The sequence below is a fragment of the Megalobrama amblycephala genome, linkage group LG17, assembly GCF_018812025.1.
Source record: "Megalobrama amblycephala isolate DHTTF-2021 linkage group LG17, ASM1881202v1, whole genome shotgun sequence".
In the NCBI taxonomy this organism is placed as follows: Eukaryota; Metazoa; Chordata; class Actinopteri; order Cypriniformes; family Xenocyprididae; genus Megalobrama; species Megalobrama amblycephala.
This window is the reverse complement of record NC_063060.1, coordinates 13,921,222-13,936,748: the sequence shown is the minus strand read 5'-3', so window position 1 is coordinate 13,936,748 and position 15,527 is coordinate 13,921,222. Positions and strand designations below refer to the sequence as shown.

Sequence of the window (15,527 nt, the reverse complement as noted above, 5' to 3'; positions counted from 1 at the left end):
GACTGCTATAATGGAAAATAAAATGGACAATCTGTCTCATACTCTCAAACGCTATTTCAGCTGTTTAATAGTTTTATTTCTCCCCAAAATCCAAAACGCCTTTGAACTAGCAACTGGTACACGATACCTTTACCCCTGATAGTCTACAGTCTTTGCGACCTCTCACCCAGTGTGACCCAGTTACAGTGAGCACCGGTCTCCAAGGCAACACATTTTGTACAGGCATCAGTTTCAAACATAGAGGTCAAAGGGAAGAATGAGACAGGGGGATGGGGAGGGAATTTTTTACTACAAGATCTAAGTACTTTGGCAATGCAATGTTGCATTTGTTGTGCAAATGAATGACCACTTGAACTGATCTGAGAGGTTGAGGTAGAGGGAGAACTGTATGTATCCAGTCAGGTAATATGTGGCAAAGGATTGTGGAATTGCAGCTCTCTTGTGTACAGCCTCTTTGTTTATGCAGCCATAATTCCTGTTACCAGACCATAGGGGCTTTCACACCGAATAGTTCTAGGAACTCATTACTAATAAAACAACTAATTTCTCTCCCGGGCCATTTTATTGGTTGCATTCACACCTGGAATAGAAACTCTGAAGCGGCCAACAGTGTTGCCTTTAAGCACAGCATTTACAAACTCTAAAAAACGGTGGATGGAGGATGCCGTGATCGGAGCTGTGTGTGTTGTTTGTCATGGGCGACTGAAAGAGCAAAAACTGGGCTAAGAGACAAAATCTCCTATGACAACTTTCAGTATTACATATTGTTGCGGAGAAAAGAATACAACCCTGCAGACAACAGATAAATGCCGTTATCACTGTTTTCCATGTTCGTGAAGTAAATATGTTTACACAGCTTTTTAAAAATGCCGGGTGCCACTGTTTGACATGCGTTTGACCAGTCAGTGTACACTTACATCACTGATAGTTCATATAGTGCTGGTTTAGACCCTACTCTAAACTAAAATTATTCCAATGAAATCCAGGTAATTCAGCCAATAGTTCTAGGAAATATGAAAAGTTTCCTCCGGTGCAAAAGCCCCTCATGCGGCCATGGGTACTACATACAATAGCTGAGAGCTATCAGTCATTGGTTTGTGTTGCTAATATAGATATTGTGTCTGTCTGAAATTTCCAATCAATCTACTCCATTAAAGGGTTAGTTCACCCAAAAATGAAAATAATGTCATTAATTACTCATCCTCATGTCGTTCTACACCCCTAAGACCTTTGTTCATCTTCGGAACACAAATTAAGATATTTTTGATTAAATCTGATGGCTCAACTAGGCCTGCATAGTTGATATATAATATAATATAATATTAAGATAGAATCACTGAACTCACATGAACTGATTTATATATGTTTTAATACCTTTATGGATCTTGAGAGAGGAAGTACCATTGCTGTCTATGCAGGCCTCGCTGAGCCATCGGATTTAATCAAAAATATCTTAATTTGTGTTCCGAAGATAAACCAAGGTCTTACGGGTGTAGAACAATATGAGGGTGAGTAATAAATGACATTATTTTCATTTTTGGGTGAACTAACCCTTTAATGTATGATAAATAATGGCTCAGTCATTATACAAGACCATTGCACAAAAATCTTTTCGTTTTACAATTATCCATGTACACAATTCTTCAATAATGCTGAGATGCAAAAAATACAACTTTGATATTCCAGATTGTCATTTATCTCTGGGTGACCATCCTTGCTGTGCACTTTGAAGGATTCTCACTGGCACCTGCCAGCTATTGCCACAGACCCAAAAAGGAGAGGGTCACCCCTTGTTTTTACAGTTCTACACACCATGTACACACAGAACAGTTACAACATCCCTTAAAAGAGACATTTTCTGTTTTACACAGAACATGTGCAATGACCTGACCTTAAATCAGAGTCATACTCTCTGCAACCTACCACAACAGAAAATAAAGGCAGAACAAATAAGATTGTGGTTAAAAACAATTAAATCCTTCTCAAAGGACTTTTGAGAAATGCTTTATTGGTTTATTTCTTAATATTAGACATTCAAATAAATGATCTAATAATGTGTGGAAAGGCAGCGAGAAGTAAGCTAGCCCTAATCCAATCACCATAACATCCAGTGTTGAAACAGAATTCATTCAGAGTGGTAAAATACCACAGAAAGGTCATTTCCAGAGGTCCTGAAATAGAAAGCTAAGTCAAAGCTATTGATAAAAAGATACTGACTGCGTATTGCGATGTTAAAAAAAAAAAAAAAAATGGAAATAAATTAAAGGTAGAAAAACAACAATTACATTGGACTAATGCTACATAATCTTTGCAAAGATATTCTGTTTAATTTAGAAAATATCTATTGATGCTAGGTCATTAAGGAATCACACTGAGTATAAAAATATCAGATATTAACAATGATACGAAAACCTCATAAACTGCAACCTCTGAAATATTGCTATATTAACCCCACCCACCCATCCTCAGGTGGGAGCACACTCTGACTGGCTTCAACCCTGCCTGAAAATAAAGGGCAGAGCATGACCCTAAAGTGCTCACAAGACCAAGTCAAATGGCCGTGTCCCAGAAGACAGTAGTCTGAGTTGGGTAGGGGGGTGGGCTGTACTTCTTCGCCCCGTTTGTTTTCTTCCAACTGAGCATCGTAGGCAGGCTTTCTTTTTTGCGTGGGCTACGATCAGGAAGCCGCTGACGAGAGCGTATCTCCCGGCAAAGGCGTTGTTTCCTCTCGATCATCTCCAGCATGGTGCTGTCACCATATAGCCATGGCATAGGGGGCATCTATTGGACACATGGAGAAGATAGGCTGTCAGTTCAGTTATTTTACAGCTGCAAAAATAAAAGTTCAGTGATAAAGACACTACCTGTTGGACATCAGAAGGCTGTCTCTGAGGTGTGCCTATTGGAGATGGTGCTACTGCTGTGGAAGAAGACCATCCTGCCTTTGAAACTGTCTTAAGGTCTGCAAAAAAAAAAAAAAATTCAACAGATGAACATGAAAAATCAGCTATGACATTGTCTTTCCAGCTGAAAAGATCAGCTTTGACCAGCATGAATTTCTGTGCTGTTCCAGAATAGATCAGGCTGTTTATTGCTGGACTAGCAAATTTATAAGGAAGCTGATCAACCAACACTGCCTTTTAAAGCGCTATATAAATAAATTTGACTTGACTTGACTTGACTTTTACTCTGCTGAAAAAAAAAAAAAAACACACCAGCCAGATCGGGACAATCTTTTGGCTGGTTTTAGAGAGGTTTCAACTATTTTTTTTAGCTAGTCAGGCTGAGAAAACAGCTGAACACCAGACTAGGAGGCCTAGTAGAGTACATAATTTGGTCCATCAGCAGCATCAGTTGACAAGCAGTGCTCAAAACTTACCAGAGTTTGAGTTCCCCAATATTATATTTGGACTCATGGAGGATCGTCCAGAACGACTGGATGACGCCATGGCTGAAGATCCAGTCCTTGTGTCCTTGTCCTGTACTTTGGGTGATTCTGCGTTATAGTTGCTTCTGTCTTTTGCCTCATACCAGGGTAAAGTCTCAGTTGTGTGTACACCCCTATCTTTGCAGTCCCACCTGCTCATGACATCACTGCCATTGCTGATCCTTTCCTTGCTCCCCCGCATGCTCTCTGCACTGTGGTTACTCTTTTCCTTGTCCTGAACAGATTCTATGCCATGCTTGCCACCATCTTTACTATCTCGTTGACTTTCCAAGCCTATTCTGCCCTGCTCCTTATTTTCATGTCTGGGAGGAAGGTCTATCCCATAGCAAACTTTCTCTCGGCTGTCACGTCGGGTGTCTTGACCATTTCTTAGCAGTTCTTTACTGTCTTGCCTAGGGAATAGCTCTGGACCAATACAACCTCGGTCTTTACTGTCCCATCTGGTGATAGGTTCTGCACTGCTACAGCCCCTGTCTTTGCTATCTCGTTGAAGCAGTAACTCAGTGCTACTCCCTCGATCTTTGCTTTCTTGTTGGGGCCCCTGCTCTGGGCCATTACATCCACTGTCCTTGCTGTCCCTTCTGGCTAATGGTTCAGCATTACTGTAGCCACAGTCCTTGCTGTCATGTCGAGATAAGGCCTCGATGCAATTTTGCTCTTTGTCTTTGCTGTCCCGTCGATGAGAGGACTTGCCACTGCTGCTGCGGTCTTTATCTCGCTTCGATTCTTTGCTGTGATGGCTCCTCTCCTTGTGCTCCCGTTTGGACTCAGAACTGTGACCCTTTCCCCTGGTTTCAACTAAAAGAGAGAAACATTACAGATATTTCAGTGATCTCATGCTGAACAACTATATTTTACATTTTATTTCAAGGTCCAGTTTAGACATTCTCCCAACAATATGTAACTTTGCAAATACATGTCAACTAACTCTCATTGTCTGCTTAATATCTACTCAAAATATATTATATATCCCCATATATTCTACTGACTATAAGTAAATTAGCATGTACATGTCAACTTACTCTACTAACCCTACCATAAAGTTGCAGTATAATATTGACAGCTAGTGGTTGAAATGGGTACTGCATTCCAAATTCAAAATATTGGAGAGAGTTGTTTCCCTTGCCCTCTCCTCCTCAGACTTGATGCTCATGTGTGTTGCCAGATTGAGGACACATAATTGCAATCTCTGACCCAATTTATTTGCTTCTATGGCTGCAAATATGCAGTGTTTTTCGTCAACTGACAATCCAAGGTGTTAAAATACTATTGGGTAAATTGGCAGTGTACATTGGCTGGGAAGAAGGATGGACAATAAAAACAGGAATGTTATCATGTTGTTCACTCAAAGGCGGGTGAAGGATGAAATCTGGCGTCGAACCAAAACTTCTCCTATCTGCAAGGCGGAAGGAGTTCGATTCGCCAAGATGCTTTCAAGGGAGGATTTGGAAGACCGACGAAAGCTGTGGCCTCAAGCAAAGAGGGCAGGAAAGCTTGTTTTTTTTCACGGTCCATACGGTTTCATAGAAGGACGTCGGATTGAAGTCGACGGATGAAGAGATACGTTTCGAATTTACAGGTAGTTGGAAACTTTTCAGTGGGGCACTGGAGCTCTATCTAAAGGCTACGGTTCACATAGAGACTGAGTTTGAGTTTACTAGTGGTAGTTCAATTTGTGTTTTTACTACTAGTTTTCTTTGTGTTTTTTTCTGTTCTAATGTTAATAATTAAGGACAAAATTATTTTTGGTTTACTGAATGTTAGGGGCTTAAAGGACATTGTTTAAAGAAAAGCTGTTCTTTTTTATTTTGTAAGGACAAAAAGCTAACTGTGTGTTTCTACAATACTTTTCAGTCATGGTTCAAATCGTTCTGGAAGAGTGGCAATATGCTTCAATAAATGTCCTGGGGAAGTCATCACTTATAAAGCTGATGAAAGCGGTCATTGGTTGATGGTAGTACTGAAAATTGATGTTCTTTTTTTCATTTTAATTAATATTTAGGGCTTTAACAATGCAGCTCAAAACCAAAAATTAGTTGATGATATTTCAAAGAGAATTTCAGAAACTAAAGTGCTGTACCCATCTGATAATGTTTTAGTTGGAGAGGACTGGAATGGCATCCTGGACTTAACAAGGGCCGGCTCAATATTAGTGTTGATTTTTTGAAGACAGAAAATAATTCTAATGAAGTTTGGCGATATTTAAATCCTGAGGTTGAATGTTTTTCATGGTTTAAGCCTAATGGGGAGAGCAAGTCTAGAATTGATTATTGGATGGTCAGTGACAACATTTTAAAATATACTTCACAATCTAATTTCTAGAGCTCCGTTAACAGATCATTGCTTTATAGATCTTGTTTTAGAACCCAAATCTAAGCAATTTAGAAACAAAGGTTACTGGAAGTGCAGTGCCTATCTTCTACATAATGAAGAATTTTGCAATAACATCAAAGAATTAATAAGGGCTATAGAGAGAGATGATTCTTTTGTAATATAAGTAAATGGGAATTTCTAAAATTTAAAATTAGGGAATTTTCTATAAGTTTCTGGCACACTTCTCAAACTCACCGCAGCGCAGCTGGTGTAAACACAAGCATTAACTAGAGTGAGCGTGTATCAGCTCCGGTAGCCGCGTCACAGCCTTAAAGCCCCGGGTATCCGCGTTCATCGCAGCCAGCCGCACACCCCGTCCGTGCGCAGCCCAAATTTCGAGACCACGCGGATGGTGTGCGTGCAACGGCGCATGCGCAAGCAGGAAAGAAGAGTCCACTAGGTGGCAATACGCACAGTACTGAGCACAATGTGCAGTCGTCAAAGAAGAGTGTGTAAAGAACGATTCAAAAATAAGACGAGTAAACTCAAAAGCATGCCTTCTCCATCATTTTTGATTCCTATTCTCTTGGTGTATCTTCTGAACTATGTTGTGATGGTGGCTGCACTATTTTTCTTCTCCGATCTTGCCCAGCGAATGTCCGGTTGTCTGGTAATAGTATAGAAAAAATTGCACTGCGCATGTTTCGAACTCTGTCATCCGCGTGCATCCTTGGTTTAGTATACTTTGAAAGACGCGCGGACACGGCGCTTCCGGGTGCGGAAATTTAAGTATACCCGGGGCTTAACGCGGCGCACGCGCATGCAGTGTAAACGAGACTTTAAGCTAAGGAGGTGAACTTCAAAATTTTGAATGAGATTTATCCTACCAATGAAATTTTAAAATTGAAATTTAATTTTGATGTGAATAATTGTGTTTTTTTTTTTTTTTTTATAAAACAAATATTGAAAATTTAGAGCATTTGTTCTTTTGTTGTGATATGGTGCAACCTTTTTGGAGAGATATGCCGAACTGGTCTAGGGAGGTTGAACTCCCTCCTCTTAATGTAAAGATAATTAGGTTTGGTATTTGTCTGGAAAACAAAGAATTTGATTTTGTTTTTAATTTTTTGTTATGTCTTGGAAAGTTTTTCATTAATAAGTGCAGATGGCTTAAATCTAAACCTAACTTTAACCAGTGGATGAATGAGGTTAAACTCTTGTGCAAATCTTTAAAATTGGTTAAAAACAAGAAAGCCCTCAAGTTTATTTCTCTGTTAGACACGTATAAATTAATTTAAAAAGCCCCTTTAGATTTATCTAATTTATTTTTTTTTAAATTTTATTTATTTATTTATTTTTTTGTGTGTGTCAGTTTGTTTTATTGTGATCTCTGTTTGTTACTGGATATGCTCAACCTTTGGCTGATCATATGTTGTTTTATTCAATAATTTGATTATGTACCTTTGTTTGTTTGTCTGTTTGTAAGTGGTTACAATAAAATAATAATTAAAAAAAACACACACGCATTGGCTGCGCGGCAGCGTGTAGCAGGAGCAGAGCAGAAGCAGCAGTGCCACGATCGTTTCGGTGCTGGGTCTATTTTTGATGTGCTGGTGAAAGTGAAAGTACACTTTTGATGGACAATATAAATATGATTTCACACAAAAAGTGCTAAAATGCACAGAATAAGTAAGTCTAGTGTGTTTTAACAAGAATTTGAGTATGTCAGAAAAGAAAATTAGGAATCAAAATATTTATAGAAGATTTTCCCATTTAACTTGTTTTTAATTATTTATTTTAGGTGAAAGTATGGTGTATTCAAAAAAAAAAAAAAAACTAAAGTAAAATAGCCAGAAAATATGATATATAAACATTATTTTACTTATTACACAGACAGGCAGGCTATAAAGGCAGCAGTACCCAAATCAAACCCGAGTTTGTGGTCTTTGTTTTTTTTTTTTTTGCCGAGTTTGCTGTCTTGTAAACAGAAAGCTTACCTCCCCATGTTAGCAAACTTTCAAGACTATCGAGTTTATAAATGACCTACTTAAAAAAACAAAGTTATAGTTGTCTTTGTAAAGAAATGCTCACTTATATGTAGCCGCTCAAGCTTGCAGTGTGAAACAGGTGTAATCTGGGCAGATGTAAAGTGTATTTTGATGTTTCTTTGAAAACTGTATATATACATGTTCTGCTGGGAAACTTTGCGTCCTAGCATTCATGTCGATGTTACTTTGACATGTATCAACTGCCTGAAGATTGTTACAGACCAAGGCAATGGTGTTCCCTGATGGAAGGGGGCCTGTTTCTGCAGGATAATGCACCCTGCCACACTGCAAATATTGTTCAGGAATGGTTTGAGGAACATGACAAAGAGTTCTAGGTGTTGCCTCGGCCTCAAAATTCCACATATCTCAATTCATTTGAACATATGGGATGTCCTTGATGAAAGAAATCTGATCCATGGAGGCCCCACCTTGCAACTTGATACCACAGGACACATTCATAGGTCATATAGAATCCTTGCCTTGACATATCAGAGCTGTTTTGGCAGCATGAGAGGGACCTACATGATATTAGGCAGGTGGTTTTTAATGCTGTGGCTGATCAGTGTATATTGCAATTGTTAAATCTATTGTAGTTCAAATATAAACATGCCATTTTTGCAACCTTAGATGATACCAAATTCATTTGCAATCAGATGACAGAAATGCACAGAGGTAATGAGAAAATACCCTGTCAGATATGAAGAGTTATAGAAAAAGAGCATTAAAAAAAAGAGCAGATAAACTGACAAATCAGAAAAGAAGACAGTGGAGGATAAACAAAAGAATAATAGAAATTCATAAATGTATTAGTTTTGAAACAAGAAAATCAGTTTAACCCAATCTTTACTGCAATACCTCTAGTATCTTTAACAAAGTACCGTCTGTTTTTGTCTGTTACTGTTTTTTCTAAAGTAACCTATTGTTAGGGTTACATTATTAACATGGTGCAAGGACCCTATTGCATCTGCTCCATTTATTAGGGCCCAAGCCACTGGTAGCGCAGGGCCCTCTTGATCCCCTAAGGATTATAAGGGAAGGCGAAGGCCCTATTGTTTACTTTAGGATTATTAGGGCCAAAGGCGAAGGCCCTATTGTTTTCTTTAGGATTATTATTAGGGCCCAAGCCAAAGGCGAAGACCCTATTGTTCCCCTAAGGATTACTATTAGGGCCCAAGCCACTAATAGCGCAGGGCCCTCTTGATCCCCTAAGGATTGTTATTAGGGCCCAAGCCGAAGGCCCTATTGTTTTCTTTAGGATTATTAGGGCCAAAGCCCTGTAATGGGCTGAAGGCCCTATTGTTTTCTTTAGGATTATTTTTATTAGGGCCCAAGGCAAAGGCGAAGGCCCTACTGTTTTCTTTCTTTAAGATTATTAGGGCCCAAGCTGAAGGCGAAGGCCCTATTGTTTTCTTTAGGATTATTAGGGCCCAAGACAAAGGCGAAGGCCCTTATGTTTTCTGTAGGATTATTAGGGCGAAGGCCCTATTGTTTTCTTTAGGATTATTATTATTATTTTTCTTCCGACTATTCGGGCATTTTTGGGGCCCTTACCATACTCGAAAACTCTTGAAACTTTGCACACACATCGGAATCCGCGGCCATCAGGGTCGGGCAGAAGCTGGTACCTGGGCGTGGTAGGGGAGCTCGACAGCGCCCCCTTCAATGGGCTCCGAAACTTAGTCCATATATCAAACACGCTTGCATGCATTAGTATGAAACTCGCTACATATATAGATCTCATCGGGCCTAACAGCTTTCGTGCTCTAAGTTATACGCCAGCTCAACAGGAAGTCAGTTATTATGGGTTGTCTCTGTCTCTCTCTCTCTCTCCTTCCCCTCCCCCTTGCTCCCTCCCACAGGTTCACTTTGGTGTGTGTGTCAGTTTCTCCCTTGATCAGTTCTTTAACCCTTTTCTTACAGACTCAAGACTGATTTATACTTCTGCGTTGAGTGTTCGCCATAGCTACGGCGTAAGGCTATTTGTACCACACGTAGCCTACACCATAGCCTGACGTGCACCTCTTCAAAAATGTAACAATGCGTCAATTCTACGCGGACCACAAGCGCTGTAATTGGTCTGCTAGAACCCTTCCCTCTGGTTAAAAAACTGGCACAGAGCAATCGGAGAAGAGCGAGTGTTTTCAACTTCCATAGGAATGACATACGCTCTGATATAGTGGAATGACACTATATCACTATTTGGACTTGACTACTTTTCTAAATTACACTTGAATTACAATTCTTATTACCCGTCAACTGTGATTTCATGTATTCATTCAGACAAGACTACCTTTTTTTTTTCTTCTTTTTTTTTTTTTACAAAGGAGAGTGTGTGTTTTGTAGACAGGGGCATTACAGAAGGTCATGTGCTGTGTTTGCGAGCATCACAAATGACGCATGTCTTTAAATTAGTTATTTATATAATTCTAATTTATTCAAAACCAATATTTACATAAATTTCACATGATTTTATAAAAGAGGTTGTTTATAACAAACTTGTATAAGTGAGCAGAAAAATCTAGACACATACCTTACTTTTATCCAAGACAGATATTAAAATCATCTTTGCAAGTTCCGTGATTTGGCTCTATTTATTAATTTTATATTATTTTTATTTTTACATCAATACTACCCATACTGAAATTAAATGAAAGCATGATTTTGGTGCATAAGATTATTGCGCAAACAACAGCTCAGGGAGGTCAAAAAATACATGGAGAAGTGTTAGGGTAATACAACATTAGCAATCACAGACATTCACATTACACTGGACACATTACACATTACTGTTGAGTTTGCGCAAATAACAGTAGGTAGTTTGCTCTGGAATTTTTATAGTGGTTGTCTGAGAAAAACGCAAACATGGCAGATTAGGACGGTATTCTGCACTCATTTGAAATTGACTTCAACTATATGAATTCAACTATATTTAAATGATCGCATGGTTTGGGTTGTTGTGGTTTTGATCATATGGGCATCAGCTGCTGCAGTAAATATGGTGTGAATTTGACATAGACCTTTTATGTTTAACCGTTTTAAATTCCCATTGCCCGCAGTGCACAGTTGCCCTGAAGCCACCGGGCTTGAGCCCATCATCGCTGCTTGCAGCTATATTTAGAGCCCAAGCCACTAATGGCACAGGGCTCACTTGATCCCTAAGGATTATTAGGGCCAAAGCCCTGTAAAGGGCTGGAGGCCATATTGTTTTCTTTAGGATTATTATTAGGGCCCAAGCCGATAATAATAATAATTATTAATAATAATAATAATTATTATTATTATTTTTATTTTTTTTCCTGATTATTCGGGCACTTTTGGGGCCCTTACCAGGCTTGAAAACTCATGAAACTTTGCACATACATCGGAACCCACGGTCATCAGTGCCGGGCAGAAGCTGGTACTGGTACAGTGCCGGGCATGGCAGGGGGGCTCGACAGCGCCCCCTTGAATGGGCTTTGAAAACTTGGCCATATATCACACATGTTTGCATGTATTAATATGAAACTCAGTACACATATAGACCTCATTGGGCCTAACAACTTCCTAAGTTGCTAACTCTAAGTTACACGCCAGCTCAACAAGAAGTCAGTTATTATGGGTTGATTGAAAATTGCATGCTCTGGAATTTGATGTACTCCTCCTAGGCGATTAATCCGATCACCACCAAACTCGGTCAGCATGAAGTCAAGACACTGATGATGAAAAAATTGCCAGCAGATTTTTGATATCTCGAAAGGTTTGGTCGTGGCGAGACAACAAATTTACGGCGAGAAAAGGGAAACACAAAATTTGTTATAAGGTCTGCATACATTGATTGATTTTTATAAAACTTCAGCTGTGTGTTCGTTGTAGAAGGCTGATCACATGAATGTGACTATTGTGAGTCAAAATTATAGCACCACCAACTGGCAGCAGGAAGTGTGTTACTTTCAAAATGCTATGAGATCACCCTTTTATTTTCATCCGATTTGCTTCAAACTTCACCAAAATAATGTCAAGACATGGTGAATGTAGACCTGTTAATGTATTTGTGATATCTTAAATATTGTTGCCATGGCAACACGTCAAACTTTTATAATATTCTTGGACATTTTTTAGGCTCTTCACATGCTTCAAATTGAATGAAACTTGACACACACATCAATACTGTCAGACAGTAGACATGGGCAAAACCTTAGAAATGGGCAAGGAGCAGGGGCTCTACAGCACCACCTTTTGACAAAAGTGAGGGGGGGGGGGTTAGTTTAACCTACAGTCACCAAACATGGTACACATATTGCTCTCATTACTACAATAACTACATAACTTTCTAATTTACAGTCATTAGCTCCAGCCAACAGGAAGTCAGATATTTTGGTTTGAATGTGTATTTTTCACACACTCTGACTCTCTCTGTGCTCCCCCCCTCCCCCTTCATTCCCTCAGTCTCACTCATTTTGTGTGTGTGTGTGGGTCTCTGTCTGTGTGTGTTTGGGGGGGAGGGGGTCTCTGACTGCCTCTCTCTCTCTCTGTCTCTGCGTATATGTGGTCTTTAACCCTTTTACTGATTACCCATTTATTGATAAACTTTTGAACTGCAAATGATAACTTCACACTCATTTGAAATTGAACCATGACACTATATCACTATTCGGACAGGACTAGTTTTCTAAATGTCGTTTGAGTTCCAATTATTATTTTTACAATTAAAATTATAAGTTTTAAATTATTTTTCGATATAATTTAAATTTATTAAAAAACCCTGTTAAAGTTAATTTCACATGATTATAGAAGTGGCTGTTTAAAATAAACTTGCATAAGTAAGCAGAAAAATCTAGACATGTACCTTACTATTACCTGGGACTAATATTAAAATCATCTTTGCAGGTTCTGTGATTTGGCTCTATTTATTATTTTGGGACCCGCAAATTGATACAACCGTTACAGTAAAGGCGCGTGCGCGCCCGCGGATCTGACATGGGTTCGCTCAGGATCCGCTGAATGACAGTAGAATTTACGGTGTCGCCCGGAGGCGGAGCTGATCCTCTGGGCAGCGCCAAAACTAATGTGACAGTCACACGGGTTTGGCGACTTTAATGCGGATCTGCCTAGGAGTATCCTGCTTTGTGGATATATTTATTTATTTACTTTTCGTCTATTCGGGCACTTTTGGGGCCCTTACCATGCTCAAAAACTCATAAAACTTTGCACATACAAACTTCAGCTGTGTGTTCGTTGTGCAAGGCTGATCACATGGATATGACTATATTGAGTCAAAGTTATAGCGCCACCAACTGGCAGCAGGAAGTGTGACAACATAGTATTATATTATTAGTTTGATAATTAGGTTAATTAAAATATAAAAACACACTGCAAATGATAAATTCTCACTCATTTGAAATTGATCTATGACACTATATCACTATTTGGACTAGACTACTTTTCTAAATGACACTTGAGTTACAATTCTTATTACCCGTCAACTGTGAATTCATGTATTGATTTAGACAAGACTACTTTTTTTTTTTTTTTTTTTGTGTGTTTTGTAGACATGGGCATTACAGAAGGTCATGTGTTGCGTTTGCGAGTATCACATACGACACATATGTATTTAAATTAGTTATTTATATAATTCTAATTAATTCAAAACCCATATTTACATGAATTTCGCATGATTTTATATAAAAGTGGCTGTTTATAACAAACTTGAATAAATAAGCAGAAAAATCTAGACACATACCTTACTTTTACCCAAGACAGATATTTAAATCATCTTTGCAAGTTCCGTGATTTGGCTCTATTTATTAATTTGATATAATTTTTATTTTTACATCAAATACTACCCATACTGAAATTAAATGAAAGCATGATTTTGGTGCATAAGATTATTGCGCAAACAACAGCTCAGGGAGGTCAAAAATTACACTGAGAAGTGTTAGGATAATACAACATGAGCAATCACAGACATTCACATTACACTGGATTAGATTTCTCAGAGTACTGTTGAGTTTGCGCACATAACAGTAGGTAGTTTGCTCTAGAATTTTTAAAGTGGTTGTCTGAGAAAAATGCAAACATGGCAGATTAGGATGGTATTCAGCACTCATTTGAAATTGTCTTATGATATTCTATGACATGAAATTCATCTACATTTTAATGATCGCATGGGTTTCATTGTTGTGGTTTTGTTCATATGGGCACCAGCTGCTGCAGTAAATATGGTATGAATTTTACATAAACCTTTTATGTTTAACTGTTTTAATGCCCTTTTCTCCGCCGTGCACAGTTGCCCTGAAGCCACCAGGGAGGCGGTGCCACAGGGCTTGGGCCCGTCATCATTGCTTGCAGCTATATTTATTATTATTATTCTTTAAATCATCTTTGCAAGTTCCGTGATTTGGCTCTATTTATTAATTTGATATAATTTTTATTTTTACATCAAATACTACCCATACTGAAATTAAATGAAAGCATGATTTTGGTGCATAAGATTATTGCGCAAACAACAGCTCAGGGAGGTCAAAAATTACACTGAGAAGTGTTAGGATAATACAACATGAGCAATCACAGACATTCACATTACACTGGATTAGATTTCTCAGAGTACTGTTGAGTTTGCGCACATAACAGTAGGTAGTTTGCTCTAGAATTTTTAAAGTGGTTGTCTGAGAAAAATGCAAACATGGCAGATTAGGATGGTATTCAGCACTCATTTGAAATTGTCTTATGATATTCTATGACATGAAATTCATCTACATTTTAATGATCGCATGGGTTTCATTGTTGTGGTTTTGTTCATATGGGCACCAGCTGCTGCAGTAAATATGGTATGAATTTTACATAGACCTTTTATGTTTAACTGTTTTAATGCCCTTTTCTCCGCCGTGCACAGTTGCCCTGAAGCCACCAGGGAGGCGGTGCCACAGGGCTTGGGCCCGTCATCATTGCTTGCAGCTATATTTATTATTATTATTCTCCAAAGTGAATCGCATTTTTGAGGACCTAAACGTGCTCGAAAACTCATGAATCTTTGCACACTTGTCATAAGTGGTGAAAATGTACGTCTGTTATGGGTTGCAGAATTAGGCGTGGCAAAATGGCCCGATAGCGCCACCTAACGAAGTGCCCCTCATGCTACATTTCACGTAGATTTTGAAATTCAGTTCACACATTTAACAGCCCAATACCTACAAAAAATGTCTTGGAGCAAAATCTGAAACCGAACAGGAAGTCAGATATTTTGAATTAACTTGCCATTTTTTGCCATTTCCAGAAGTTGTACTTTAACAAACTCCTCCTAGAGCTTTAAACAGATCAGTGTTATATTTGGTCAGTCTAATTTAAAGGTCTTTGCAACGTTTCATTGCGAAAATCTAGAGTTTTCTCTGGAGGGTGTGTCCATGGTGGCCTGACAAAGTTTGATGTTTCGCCATGAAACACAAAGTTGTTGTAACTCGGGTATACAATGTCCGATCTGCTCCAAACTTCACATGTTTGATAATAGTCCTGGCCTGATGACATCTACATTGCAATATTTAGGTATGGTCAAAGCGCCACCTGTTGGCAGAAGGAAGTGTGGCACTTTGAAATGATTCTCCTGTATTTACTCGCTTTCATGCATGTCGCCCACTGTTCACAGTTTTCCTAAGGCCATCGGGTGGCAGTGAGCCCGGGTGTGAGGGCCCTTTCATCGCTGCTTGCAGATTTAATTAACATTGTGTCCTTACCAACACAAACTG

The 15,527-nt window shown here is 38.9% G+C and overlaps 1 protein-coding gene across 1 annotated transcript in view; it reads right to left on the bottom strand.

The window, feature by feature from the left end:
• Positions 1–1,482: 1,482 nt before the first annotated feature.
• The window catches only part of nyap2b (neuronal tyrosine-phosphorylated phosphoinositide-3-kinase adaptor 2b), a 40,359-nt gene continuing 26,314 nt past the window's right edge, over positions 1,483–15,527 (bottom strand). The window contains exons 5-7 of the mRNA XM_048163674.1: positions 3,380–4,246; positions 2,865–2,962; positions 1,483–2,781 (exon numbers count right to left, since the gene is read on the bottom strand). Coding sequence (XP_048019631.1) covers positions 2,551–2,781; positions 2,865–2,962; positions 3,380–4,246 — 1,196 coding nt within the window. The 3' untranslated portion in view covers positions 1,483–2,550. The remainder of the gene's footprint in view (positions 2,782–2,864; positions 2,963–3,379; positions 4,247–15,527) is intronic.